The following is a 15,155-nucleotide window of genomic DNA, read 5'->3' as shown; positions in this document are numbered from 1 at the left end:
CACAATTTCATGTTTTGGACTGGTTCATTTTATATCTATATATAATAGACGCCACCTTGAAGTCAAATAGTAATCAGAAACATAATCTAAAATTTAATTATATATGTGGATGTGAATTTGTGATAATGCATATATTAGCTTTGATTGGTTACATGAAATGGAAGTAGTAATGATTGTAATGCCTCTAATGTAACCAATCACATGAATTATACAAAAGTGTGCATTACAAAATATAGACATTACATTTGTTTCTATGAAAATAGAGTAGTAAATGTAAAGGTACTATAATTAGATTGTACAAAATGAAGTGGCAGTACAAAATTGTGAAGTAGTGTTTTAAATGTTTTTCTTTTTCTGAATTATTATTGTTTGCTATAAATTATTTTTTAGTTTCTTCAATCATATAAAAATATTTCATCTCCATCTTTTTTTCTGCAAACAATCTTGTATTTCATTCATTTTATCCCCATAGGAGCAAAGTTTACAAAATCTTCAACCAAGAGGTTGGGAACAATATCCTTAAGAAAGTGAAAGCGTACAACTTGAAAAGACAGAGATAACTGATAAGCCATAGAAAATCGGAGACATAAGCTATCAAACAACATTCCACAAACGAACTTATGGTGTGTCAAAGACACATCCACGATCAAATCAAGGAGTTTTGTAATAGTCACTATCCATAGATATGGTGTTGATAAAGTGTTCTTTACCTCTTGGTTTGCCGGAACAAAACACAAAGACAATCTTTTTCTGATTAGTTTTTGGTAAAAAATATGCCTGAAATTTGGAATAATTTCTTGTAGTGGAAGCGGTTAAGTCCCAAGCCACTTTGGCCTACCTTAACGCATTTCAGACTAGTTAAAACCTAACCCGGATAATTCTAGATAAACGCAAAAACCTACAGTCATTCCAACAATTATATTTGAGTTCGTATAAGAAAATTTCTATTTTCTGGTTCGTGACAACTTCACCTTAAATTTTTAAAGCCTCTATGTGAATTAGACCAATGTAACCTCGGTGCCTTTTGCCTTTTGGTTCGCCATTGGTGTCTTAAGTCTCTTGTATGGTTTTCCTTTGAGTTTAAGTTCATGTGTGTATATTTCCTATCATTTTTATTTATTTATTTATTTATTTTTTCAATTTGTTGTTATTATATTTACATTATTAGCTTGTTCTAAAATAATATTCATAGGATAAATCTTCTATATTTTTCATAAATTTCCATCTTCTTTTTCTAATTTAATTTAAAAACACAGTACTGCTTTTGTATTAGTAAGTTTTGTTAATATTTATATATTTTTAGCATTTAATTTTTGAATGATAAAAATAAGTAGTATATGGAAATAAAAGTGTTTGACAAGAAAAATGATAGAATTAAATAAATAAAGAATAAAAAGATGAAATTAATTGTTTGACACATAATCACCAAAGACTCTCTTTTAATATATAGAGGATGCATTACAATATTTGAATATATATTTTTAACTCGATAACAATAATAATGGTTACACCAGAAACCCACATAAAATATTACTTTATTTTGTCATAAGACTTCTAATCGTAAATATGATATGAGATTTATTGTAAATAAATAATTATTAAGGGCAATCATAACCACACAGACAAATAATTCGTCCCTGAGATGATTTAATGCATCTACCATGTCCTTTTGGATTTTTCTTCAAACACATGGACCGGCACTCATCGTGAACACAATTGTTTTCTTTTAGAGTCGCCCAACATCTTTTTTGGTCAACACTCATATTTCCCACCACTCCTGTCATATGTTTAAAACATAATAGCTTAGTCTCTATATATAAATAAGAAAATACGACTTTATCTATTTTTTTCAAGAAGATATATATTTCTATGGATATTGAAAATATTATTAAGAGATTTAAAACATTAATTAAATATATTTTTCTTAAAAGACATGCAATTGTAACTGAATTTATAATTGTATTGAGAGAATAGAAAAATATTATATCAATTTCCATAGAAAACTATATAACATCAATAGTTATGAAACAAAAACCTGTATTTTGAAACATTTATATAAGCAGCGCGGAAAAAGAAGAATTGGCTATGAACAAACTAAAAATCAATAGAAGTATGTTTAATCAATTCATGTCACAATAGTTCCTTATAATATGTTAAGAGTTAAGACATATAACTTTACAGAATCAAGGAATTCTGAAAATATTAATTATTGGGATCAGTTTGTTAGGGATAGCTATGGTATGTATTGAGACATAGAAAAAGCTAAACGTGATACTATGCCAATCTATGTTGAACAAAGATTTGACACAAATTTATATAGCATAGGTGAGTTGATAATGATATATTAAAATTTTATATGGTATTTAAACTTATTTTTGGTCGACTTGTTTTTATAAACTAGAATTTCTAGAGGAACAATAGACATGGGAGTTTCTTCTTGTGCCTCTGTTTCGGAAGTGCTTGACAATCACAGGAGACGAAATCATTGCGTGAGTATACTCAATCTGATAGAGGATCAGATTGACCAAGTTCGACTCCATAGAAAGGAAGAAGTTGATCGTTCTCTTTGGAAATTCAAAGAAGATGGCTTCAAGAATATGTTTTCCTCGAAACACACTTAGAATCTGATTCAAGAACATAAACCGATTAGCGACTGGCACAAAGCAGTTTGGTTCTCGTTCTCTACTCCATATCACTTTTCATCACTTGGTTAGCTTACCATGATCGTTTAGCAACGGGCGACAAACTTAGGAGCTGGGACGTAGCGGCTCGAGTAAGTTGTGTATTTTGTTGAGAATCATTTGGAGACAAGAGATCATCTTTTTTTCTCTTGCCCCTACTCATCTCAAGTGTGGTCATCTCTCACAAGAGGTATCCTTCAGTACCGTTATGCAGCAAGTTGGAGCCTGGTCTCCTCTCTTTTGCTCGACACTTCTCAGTCTAAGTTATATACTTTCACGTTAAGGTATGTCTTTCCAATTAACAATTCATACTTTTTAGAGAGAGCGCAATGGAAGGCGTCACGGTGAGACTCCTACACTATCTACTAAGCTCGCAAAACTCATTGACAAGAATGTAAGAAATCGTTTTAGCTCCATTCAAAGATCGGGAACAAATGCGTACGAAGGGGGGCTACAATACTAGTTTAGTACTCGTATCGTTGAAATCCTATTCTTTGTTTTCAGGTTTTAAAATTTTCAGCTGGTTTTAAATTTCAAACAATCAAATCTCGAAGTTGCATTCTTTATACAAACGTCTTTTTTTGGTGAATAAATTTTACATTCATTCAAAAAAAAAAAAACTACAATTTCTACAACGATTATGCGTGATATGATAAAACAGTTTGAAACATAAAGACATACCTAGCACAAAAACGGTGAAGATAATCAGAATGATGAACGAGGGTTGAAAGTGTTTCTTCATCGTAGATGATAGAAATGAATTAGTAGTGTTTTAAAAATTGAAAATAGATAATAAAAAATAATGTAACTATATATATAATAATGTAGCTATATATAATAACGTAGATGTAACTCCTATTTAAGCATATCTAATTTAAGCTATTACCACCACGTATTCCGAATTAGAAGGATTTCATTTTACCCACAAATTCAGTTATTTTTTTGCTTATATGACATGTGAAAGCCGTAAACTCGCACAATTTTTTCTGCTTTACCATATGACCATGATTTCCCAATTTAAATACAAATGATGAAAATTCAAAAAAAGACCTAATCAAATTGATCCTTATTTTTCTTGTCAATTCGTTTGTTAAATTTTTTCTATATATAGACATCTCCGACTTGATTCTCTTTTTTAGATCTCATGTTCCTAATCCAATGCTAGACTTTGTTCCTTTGTCTTTGTGCGAGACAGTTGGTCAGCATGCGTAGTAGTAATACTTAAGATCCTTACTATATATATCTTCCAAATAATATGTGCTAGGGTTTCGAACATCAATCTTATAAGACTTTACTATAGTCACCTTGAAGAAAGTGCAATCTACAATTAGTTTTATACAAATGCAAGTGCAATATTAGTTGAAAATTTTGCTCTCTGGAGTACTTTTCTGAAACTCAATCTCTTAATAGAGTACATTGGGGGTAGTGAGTACTTATTTAAGTTTTTTTTATTATAATACCCTCAATGTCTAGTTACGTTTTCATCTTCTCATTTACTCTAAATATTTTACAATAAAAAACTAAAATAATTATTATGCATTTCTTCTCTTCTCTTTCTTCTCTCTTTCTTTCATTTTTCCCGAAGCCTAACAAATAACAAAGTCTTTCTGTCGGAGAACCTCCGTCGTGAGATCAATTGTATTCGCTCGTTCATCATTGTCCATCAATCTAAGCTTGAAAACTTTGTTTAGATCCACAATCTGTATTTTTTTCGATGGCGGTACTTGCAAAAACGACAAGGTTACTTCGATTGATCTCGATTTCAAGCCTCTCAACGTCGGATTTAGTGTCATGGCTTCATCTCTCACCGGTTTTGAGTCTCTGTTTCTGGCTTCAAGTGCTCTGCTTCTCTTACCAGCTTGGATCTATTACCGGAAAATGCAATGAAGCGGTGGTTTGAGAAGATGGAGATCAATCACTGGTAACGACCATGCCGGACTCGGAGGAAGATTTGGCTTTCACCGGTAACAACCACGCCGGACTTGGAGGAAGAATGTGAGAGAGAGAGAAGAATAAAGAGAATTGAAAAAATTAAGATTTTTTTTGTTTCCATGTTTTGATCAATTTAGTATTGACTATTTGACACATTAACATGTAGATTTCTCCGATGTTCTACCTGGGTTATAAAAATCAAGTCTTATTCCTCGAGAAAAATTGAAAATTAATACTCGTATCAACATCACAAACAATGCCCTCCAAGTGTTCGGCATAATTACCATGAAAGACATTCTTGGTTAGATAAACCAAGCAAATCATATTTCAGCTACACAAGCAAAATCACTAATGATGGACGGTATAACAACACCTATTTCAGCTCCGTAATCATAAATACTAACGACGAACAAAATATATTCTATAACACCAAATCTGAACGAAGGCTACATAAGTTGCCAAACATAAATGAACAAATTCTCATCCCTGACAATCCACAAATAAGTGTTCATTAGGACACCATAGGTATCCATGTAGTATCGAACAAATGGATATACACTTTTAGGTGACAGTGTATCCACGTAGTAGATAACAAATAGATATGCACTAGAACAAATAGATGACAGTGTATTCACTGCTCGTAAATCCAACAAAGATCCTCCGATCCACTACTACTTTCTCATTTTCTATGAAACCAATTTTGATACTAGTCAATGTTTGGTTGAGAATTTGTTGTTAGAACATCAAACAACGATGAGTACCTAAAAGAGAAGTCTAATAATTTTGATAATTTTCTAAGATTCTTTATGTGCTCAATATATATTTTTAAATAGTTGTTTATGTAAATTATATATATATATATATATAAATAGTTTTTTTATGTAAATTTTAATGTAAAATTAAAAAGATTCTACCATGCGTTCAAGATTCTGTGGATTTTTTATATTTTATTACTTAAAATATTTAATAAATATATAATATATATGTGTATATATATTTAATGTTCATCAACTTATTTGCTCTAATTTGTCTGAAGTTCGGTGGATGTGCGTGTATGGTCGGTAATTTGAAAAATGTGTTGTAAATTTTGATGTAAAGTTATAAGAGACTGTCATGTGTTCAAGATTATGTGGATAGTTTCTATTTTATCCCTTAAAAAAATATTTTTTGTGTCAATAACTTCCCACACTTATCTGAATCAATCGCCGTTATTATTGTTGACTATTATATATGACATATTATGGATGGCATATAATGGTTGTCGTATTATGCATTATGAATGATCATGCATAGAAAAAATATTATGGAAGCCTCTATTTCGATAGGGATGAATATATGTTTTTTGAGAATGAAGAGGTAAAGTACACCTAGATTGAAATGACCACGTGGTCAGAATACAGTGGATGAGGTAAATATTAGTGTTTAGGTTTTAGGGTTTAGTGTTTATGGTTTAGAGTTTTATATTTAGGGTTTTAGTGTTTACTTTGTAGGATTTATGGTTTACGGTTTAGGGTTTAGTGTTTTGTGTATAGGGTTTAGGATTTAGGGTCTAGGGTTTAAGGGTTTAGTATCTATGGTTTAGGGTTTAGTCTCTATAGTTTAGGGTTTAGGGTTTAGTCTCTATGGGTTAGGGTTTAGGGTTTAGTCTCTATGGGTTAGGGTTTAGGGTTTAAGGTTAGGGTTAAGGATTTAGAGTTTTAGCATTTAATTTGTAGGATTTATGGTTTACGGTTTTGGGTTTAGGGTATAGGTTTAGTGTTTAGTGTATAGGGTTTTGGGTTTAGACTCTATGGTGTAGGGTATAGGATTTAAGGTCTAGGATTTAGGGGTTTAGTATTTATGGTTTAGGGTTTAGTCTTTATGGTTTAGGGTATAGGGTATAGGGTTTATGGTTTATGGTTTAGTGTTTGGGGTTTAGGATATAGGATATAGGGTTTAGGCTTTAGGTTTTAGGGTTTAAGGTATAGGGTTAAGGATTTAGAGTTTTAGCATTTGTAGGATTTATGGTTTACGGTTTTGGGTTTAGGGTTTAGGTTTAGTGTTTAGTGTATAGGGTTTTGGGTTTAGACTCTATGGTGTAGGGAGGTCTAGGATTTAGGGGTTTAGTATTTATGGTTTAGGGTTTAGTCTTTATGGTTTAGGGTATAGGGTTCAGTGTTTTGTGTATAAGGTTTAGGGTTTAGGGTTTAGGGTTTAGGGTTTAGGATTTAGGATTTATTGGAGACCAAATTGGCAAATTACGTCATCCTCCACCACAGTTCCACTACAAATCAAACGTGGTCACCGATGTGATACTAAACGCCATGGGGAGTAAGACGGTGAAGCTGGCGAAAATAGATTACATTCTAGCACACTTTTTGAAACTTGAATTACGTTATATTCTAGCACACTTTTGTGTCATAGCACACTTTTTGGTGTTGACATATGTGTTCATTAACTTGTGTTTCATCATCTATAACACATCGTCTATATGGATATGATTTCATGGACGTGGAGAATGAAAATCATATTTCACCATTAAAAGTGAGGTGTTGGAGGGCGATATCCTCACTTTGTTCGATTCTTTGAGACAAGCCAGAAGACTTCGTTGATACATCGTCTATTATTCTTAAACATACTTTGTTATGGTCATCGTCTAATGGATACATTTATGTGGACATGAAAATGAGAAATTTATATCAAGAAATCTTGATGATGAGCTTTTAATAACACAAGTGAACTTGTGTGCTTATTGTTAGATGAACATATTAGATGATGGATGCGAACATATAGATAGTCAAAAGAGATTGCATAAACAAGATCGTCTCTTCATGAAGAAACCAAAAATATCTAAGAACTAATAATTCAATTCATCTTTCCATCAATATAAGATTTGATTCAACAAAAGCTTTGCATTAAAATAAATCTAAGATTTGAGTCTGCACAATCACAAAAATCACTTAATCAAAAAAAAATGCTATAATCTAAATTCATCTAAATTCAATTGCTAAATCTTTCTTAAATTAAAGAAACGAAAGAAATCATCTTAATCATTTTTTCCTGACACGACTCTGAGATCTTACTAGATCCAGACTGTATAAAATCCACCAGCTCCAACAACGTTTGCCTCTTAATCTCCCTCTCTCTCGCGTTCTTAATCGTGTCAGTGAAATCGAGTAGGAAACATCAATTCTGGAGTTTCCTCAAGAACAAAGATTGCCTCTCTGAAATCGGCACATCCCTAAACAACGGGAGTACCTCCACGGAGCCCATAGGCGGAGGTGGTGGAGTTGCAGTCACTGGCGAGTACCCCGTAACCCGATCCGAGTTACAATTACCGCCTCACTGATCTCTTTTATCGGCCAAATTTCAGAATTTCTCCAATCTCTGCAACCATCGGCGATGGATCCTCCTCCACCGCGAAACCCTAGCCATGATAATTCCAAGTATGAACCAAACACTACATCATCAATTCCTCAAAGCGACGAATCCTCAACGCTAACCGAAGTGTCATCGATGAATCCTCCACCTCCCAGAAACCCTAACCTACCTGATCTGAAGACAACGGAATAAGTAGTAGAGCCCGAACCAATGGAGGAATCCAAGGACGATTCCGTCGCTGTAGACGAAAATAAACCAGTTCGTACCCGAACCGTGAAGCAGAATCCAGTCCCCTACACTATTCCAGAGTGGAGTGGCCCTCCGTCTCACCAAACATAGGAGTTCGTTCCGAACAGATAAGATGGTAGTTGGCTATCAATCTTCTTTAGCACGAGTAGATCCCTATTCTTTTCAGCTTGAAGTTCTTAAAGAAGGCACCATTGTTGACAAATTAGACGTGTAAGTAAACTTTTATGAATCTATTGCCTTTGATATCTCGGTTTCATGTAGTGATTATCATAATGTTATTGCTTTAATTTTGGATTACATTGTTTTAATTGCTTTGTAATGAATCTTGACAGTTATTCAGTACAAGAGAAGTGGAGCCGCGTATATATTTGATCTTGGAAGTACGCATGGAACGACGATTAATAAGAATAAGGTGTTTTATTTGTGGATTCAGTATTTTGTATTCTCTTGATTGAGCTTTGATTGAGTTTCAGATTAGAAAAAAAAAATGAGAGAGAAAGAAGGATAAAGATGGTTGCAGAGGAGACAATGGCATTTTAGATCTAAGAAGAAGAGAGAAGGATGACGATGGTTGTAGAGAGGATATTTAGGTTTTATTTTTCAGTTTTGTTTTTGCAGTATATTCTCCCACTTACTATCAAATCTGTTTTCTACTTTAAATCCGACGGCCAGAATTAAAACATGTTCAGTTACTTTTTAACTATTTTAGTTAAGCTTTTGTAGAAAATCTGAGAGCAAAATTGTATTGATTTTTGTTGTACAGTGAAAAAACCTAAAAAAAGTGTCTACTCCCACCAAAGTACTCATATTGCTCAAACAAACTGAAAAAGTGCCCCAAAGTGTGAGAAAACCCATATTAGTTTTGAAAAAATCTTGTCCTAAATTGCGGGTAAACTTTTAACTTTTTGAAGAAAAATTAATATTTAATTTTTAATTCCTAGTCACTCGAAACTAACCATTTCTCCTTTGCGTAGGGTGGATTATGAGATCCGACACCAACAGTTGTAACATTTATTTATTTTGATTAACTGTTGTAATCTTTGCTATTTGATGAACCATTGCAATTATTAGTATATTTGATGAATTGTTGCAACTTTTATTATATTTGATGAACTGTTGCAACATATTTTTCTAGGCAATAATTAAAGATATATAAAAGCAAAGAAAATTTACTAAATCAAATATTCCCTCCGTCCCACAAAGATAGATTTATCAGATATTTCACATTCTTTAAGAAATAATGTAAATTGACAATTTTAACCTTTTAACACATTTTAAGGAGTATATTATTTATTATTGTTTAATAAGGGTAAAATAGGTAAACTGTTTTAAATTTGACATTGGAAATACAAAACTTCTATCTTTGTGGGACAAATTTTTTTTTCTAAAAAATCCATTTTTGTGGGACGGAGGGAGTATATTTTTGGAGAGAACCCAAATTCATCAAAATAATAAAAACAAGCATTTTTTTTGTGAGATTATGTTGGTTCATAGTAACCATCATCTCTCTAATTTATGGAATCTCTTTTAAATGCTAGGTTTGAGATCGAGGAGCAATTGGCAGATTTTATTATCATCTCCGATAATAATAGTAGTCTCAACAAATCAATACAATAAAAACACTAGGAAACTCTCCAGCATCTGACACATCAGCAATTTGGTGTATTCTAGAGCTGAGACATCATTAAAAAGACAAACCAATCAAAACATTTCAATTAATACACATCATCTCTCCATCTTGCTACATCATTTTTTCACTAAAAAAATACCTCATTAAAATTATAGCCAATCAAATTAAATTAAACAATATACACTACAATTTTTTTTATAATAACATATATATTTTTAATTTTGTTAAAAGAAAAACAAAAACAAATAAACATCTATTTGTATATTCTAGATTTGTTTTCACGGTCTCATTGTCTTATCTGTTTCGATTCCTCCAAATTAATTTGTAACTTTTATATATTTCAATTTTAACCCATTGTTTATTTCAAATATTAAAGAAAATCAAAACGAAAGTGAATCGATGAAAAAAAAATGTGTTACAATTTAAATTACTACAACAACACTCTCGGTCATTATCTTTTCGTTTTTGCAAAGTGAAAGCACAAAACTTAGTAAGATCCAATTTCGTAAGACTTTTGATGTTCTTATTTTGATACTTCATTTATTTTATGATTAATCCAATTCCAAAAAATTAAAATCATATTTTTAAAAATAAATTAAGTATCAATATGTATCAAATGATATATCGTCATAATATAAAGAAAGTATCAAAATAAGAATTTTGTATTTTTCTATAGGTAAAATAAAATTACTGAAAAAATAAAATAAATAAAATAAAAGACACACTTGAAAATCTGACATCAAGAGTTTGAATACATTAGATAAAATATTGAGTATACGCATGCATAATACATAAATTTTGATATGGAGGGATAATACAATATATTTATTTTGTAAAAGTAATATATAGCATATATTTATTAATATTGTATATATATATATATAATATAATAGCTAACTAAATCTACTAAAATCTGATAAAAGGTAAAAACTCAAATTTTAGAAGTCTTTTAAATCTGTATCAATCATATTTATATTAAAACAAAATTAATATTAAAAATATTCCGAAGTATAGATAAAACACCAAATCTTAGAAATCTTTTAAATTGTTACAAATTATACTTATATTAGAACAAAATAATATTTAAAAATACACATTATATTAATATTTTCTAAAAACAAAGGTTTAAACTATAGCTTAAATTTAATATAAATTAATAAATCAATTACGCTTTAAAAAATACAATGTTAACCAAATATAATAATTATTGTATGCAATTCAATAAGTATTATATTAATAAAATATAATACATATAAAATATAAATATAATACAAATAAAATATAAATCAATGTTAGCCAAGAATAACACAAAACCAAATTAAATTAAAAATATGTATTTGTACTTTGACATACATGGAACTATTATTCAAAACAGTTATATTTTAAAAAAAGAACAAAAGAGAAATAAATAAATTTTCTAGCAACAAAAGATATATAAAATTGGGTGATTAAATTTGTATAAACTACAAAACAAATTAAGAATTGAAATAGAGACTATAATTATAACTACAAAATCTAACCACATAAAAATCAAAATTAATCATGAGAAGTAATTTTACCACAAACCAGTATCCTCTGATCACAAATTGAGCACAAAAAGATAGTATTTAATAGGCTCCAAATTATCTTTTTGTAGTAAGATCCAATTTCGTAAGACTTTTGATGTTCTTATTTTGATACTTCATTTATTTTATGATTAATCCAATTCCAAAAAATTAAAATCCTATTTTTGAAAATAAATTAAGTATCAATATATATCGTATGATATATCGTCATAAAATAAATAAAGTATCAAAATAAGTATTTTATTTTTTTCTATAGGTAAAATAAAATTACTGAAAAAATAAAATAAATAAAATAAAATACACACTTAAAAATATGACATTAAGAGTTTGAATACATTAGATGAAATATTGAGTATACGCATGCATAATACATAAATTTTGATATGGAGGGATAATACAATATATTCATTTTGTAAAAGTAATATATAGCATATTAATATTTATTAATATTTGTATATATATAATAAAATAGCTAACTAAATCTACTAAAATCTGATAAAAGGTAAAAACTCAAATTTTAGAAGTCTTTTAAATCTATACCAATCATATTTAAATTAAAACAAAATTAATATTAAAAATATTCCGAAGTATACATAAAACACCAAATCTTAGAAATCTTTTAAATTGTTACAAATTATACTTATATTAAAACAAAATAATATTTAAAAAAATACACATTATATTAATATTTTCTAAAAAAATGGTTTAAAATTATAGCTTAAATTTAATATAAATTAATACATCAATTTCGCTTTAAAAATAAAAAATGTACATTTACATAAGCCTTACAATTTAACTTATAAAACACATTTACATAAATTGTATATTATTATAAAAAATCTGATAAAAACGGCTTACAGAAATCATATAAGGTTTTTTATAACGATGTATATGTGTTTTATAAGTAAAAAGCTTATAAACATCTTATAAATATTATATAAGCTTATAAACATCTTGTATAAATTTTTATAAAAGCTATAAAAGCATATAAAAAATATCATAAAGGTTATAAAACCTTATAATATTTTATAAATATTTATAAGATGTTTATAAGTTTATATTATGCGGTGTTTATAAAAAGTATAAACATATTACATATTATAACATCTTATAACATATACATCTTATAAAAATATTATAAAAGGCTTATTATATACATCATATAAAATATAAATATAATACAAATAAAATATAAATCAATGTTAGCTAAGAATAACACAAAACCAAATTAAATTAAAAATATGTATTTGTACTTTGACATACATGGAGCTATTATTCAAAACAGTTATATTTTACAAAAATAACAAAAGAGAAATAAATAACTTTTCTAGCAACAAAAAATATATAAAATTGGGTGATTAAATTTGTATAAACTACAAAAAAAAAACTAAGAATTGAAATAGAGACTATAATTATAACTACAAAATCTAACCACATAAAAATCAAAATTAATCCTGAGAAGTAATTTTACCACAAACCATTATCCACTGATCACAAATTGAGCACAAAAAGATAGTATTTAATAGGCTCCAAATTATCTTTTTGTTTTTCTCTTACTCTCACTCTTTTTCTTTTTTGCTCTTTTAATAAAATGTCTTTTGTTTTTTTTTTCTTAAAGTAAAATTAAGCTATTGAAAACAATAAACAAAATAAAATACACAAACGAATATATGACATTAAGAGTTTGAATGTACATTAGGTGAAATATTGTGTAAACACGTGCATTATACATAATTATTGATATGTAGGGATAATACAATATATTAATTTTGTAAAAATAATATATAACATGTATTTATAAATGTATGTATATATATAAAATAAAATAGTAAACTGAATCTACTAAAATCCCAAAAAAAATAAAAAAACCAAATTTTAGAAGTCTTTTAAATCTATAATAATCATCTTTATATTAAAACAAAACTAATTTCAAAAAATATCACGAGGTAGATAACAGAACAAATCCTAAAACTCTTTTAAATTTGTATAAATTATACTTATATTAAAACAAAAATAATATTCAAAAACTATCCCGCGGCGGTGCGCAGGTTTCGACCTAGTAGCTTTAAAGATTGTATTTTTTTTTTCTAAATATATATTTTTGTTTAATATATTTATGATCGCTTAAATTTTTTTTTTTATAAAATGTCACTTTCTTTTTAATATGACTGTTTATCATTTTTATTTATGATTTCGTCTCTTTACCATAATTTTTATTATGCTCGTTTTTTCCATCTCACTGTTTTAGATAGTTGTATATTATTGCTATAGTTGTTTATGTCTAACATTTTTAGATTTATAACTTTATTTATTTCTTTAATTTTTAGATAACTATCAAGTTTGTTATTTATTTATTGATCATGATATAAATGTAAAACATAATTTGAAATGTTTAACTTTTTATTATAACTTATTTTTTGTATTTTTCACTATAGATCATTTTTTTTATAAGTTTTCATCATATATATTTTCATTAACATATGTATCTATTTACCACTCATATTTTTTCTAAATCTCTTTATTTCTTAAAAATAAAAATTGAAATATGTTAACTTTTCAATGAATCCATAATTTAACAACAATATTATTTCAATTATTCAAAATTTGTTTCTAAACATACATTATTTTATAAGTGAATAAGTTCTTATTATTTTTTAAAAAATTTTTGAAGATTTTTAAAAACAATTTGAAGTTAAAAAATTAAGAGAAATTGCTTCTTATAGCCCCAAATCAAGTTTTTGGGATAAGAATATCACTCAAAAGTGCCCAGACATATGTGGTCTAGTGGTAAGGGAGAACTGGGGATAGGTTGGAAGGAACTAACCCAAGTTCGATCCACCCTGAAAACAAAAATCACATATGTGTGGGAAGTCTGGGTTTGGGCCAAAGGCCCAAACAATTTACCTGGTAGTCAGTAATACGCGATTTGGCTACCCCCTGGCATTAGTCAGAAAGCATTCCAAACTCGGGACAGACAGTGTGGTGGCCATTCGGGGAGAAGTCCACTCTGAAGCACTTCGGTGCGTTTCTACCGGGGCTGACCGGATCAGCCGATAGGGTTTATCAAAAAAAAAAAAAAATATCACTCAAAAGTTTATTGGACAAAAATAGCACCTTATTATAGATTTATTAAATTAATAAATAATTATAAATAGATAAAAAATCACAAATTCATCGCTAATATTTTCCCGCTAAAACAAAATTCCGTCAATATTTTCCCGCCAAAATTTCCTGCCAAAATATTTTCCGCTCCCGAAAATAAAAAAATATAGTCAAAATTTTCCCGCAAAAAAAAATTCCGTTAGAATTTTTCCGCCAAAAAAAAATTCAAGAAATTCACGAAGGATTCCACGAAATTTAAGAAGGATTTCACGTAATTTAGGAAGACTTTCACGATTGTTGACAAAAAAAAGGAAGGCTTTCACGATTTATGAAACCCTTCCTGAATTACGTGGAATCTTTCCTGAAATTCATGAAATCCTTCATAAATTACGTGGAATCCTTCCTGAATTTCGTTGAATCCTTCCTAAATTTCGTGCAATCCTTTCCTGGTATTCAAGGAATCCTTCCTGAATTTCGTGGTTTTTTTTTGCGGGAAAAATTATACCGGATTTTTTTTTGCGGGAAAATGTTGAAAAAAAAATTTTGGCGGGAAAATTTTGATAAAAAATTTTTGGCAAAAAAATATTTTTAAGTTGCGGAATTTTTTTGGCTGGAAAAATAAATTTTGGCGGGAAA

At 29.0% G+C, this 15,155-nt stretch overlaps 1 protein-coding gene and 1 long non-coding RNA gene across 2 annotated transcripts; one reads left to right on the top strand and one right to left on the bottom strand.

The window, feature by feature from the left end:
- Positions 1-1,454: 1,454 nt before the first annotated feature.
- Positions 1,455-3,484, bottom strand: LOC110229399 (putative defensin-like protein 137). Its single transcript, XM_021029461.1, has 2 exons — positions 3,363-3,484; positions 1,455-1,777 (listed from the first exon to the last, which is right to left on the bottom strand). The coding sequence occupies exons 1-2, from the start codon at positions 3,421-3,423 to the stop codon at positions 1,599-1,601; spliced, it is 240 nt and encodes a 79-aa protein (XP_020885120.1). The 5' UTR covers positions 3,424-3,484; the 3' UTR covers positions 1,455-1,598.
- Positions 3,485-7,475: 3,991 nt separating this feature from the next.
- Positions 7,476-9,016, top strand: LOC110229353. The gene is made up of 2 exons (XR_002332749.1): positions 7,476-8,432; positions 8,555-9,016. It is a non-coding gene; the product is annotated as an uncharacterized LOC110229353 (long non-coding RNA).
- Positions 9,017-15,155: the final 6,139 nt, after the last annotated feature.

The sequence above is a fragment of the Arabidopsis lyrata genome (assembly GCF_000004255.2).
Source record: "Arabidopsis lyrata subsp. lyrata unplaced genomic scaffold ARALYscaffold_4, whole genome shotgun sequence".
Classification (NCBI taxonomy): Eukaryota; Viridiplantae; Streptophyta; class Magnoliopsida; order Brassicales; family Brassicaceae; genus Arabidopsis; species Arabidopsis lyrata.
Note: the sequence above shows the minus strand (reverse complement) of the source record. Positions and strands in the feature narration are given on the sequence as shown.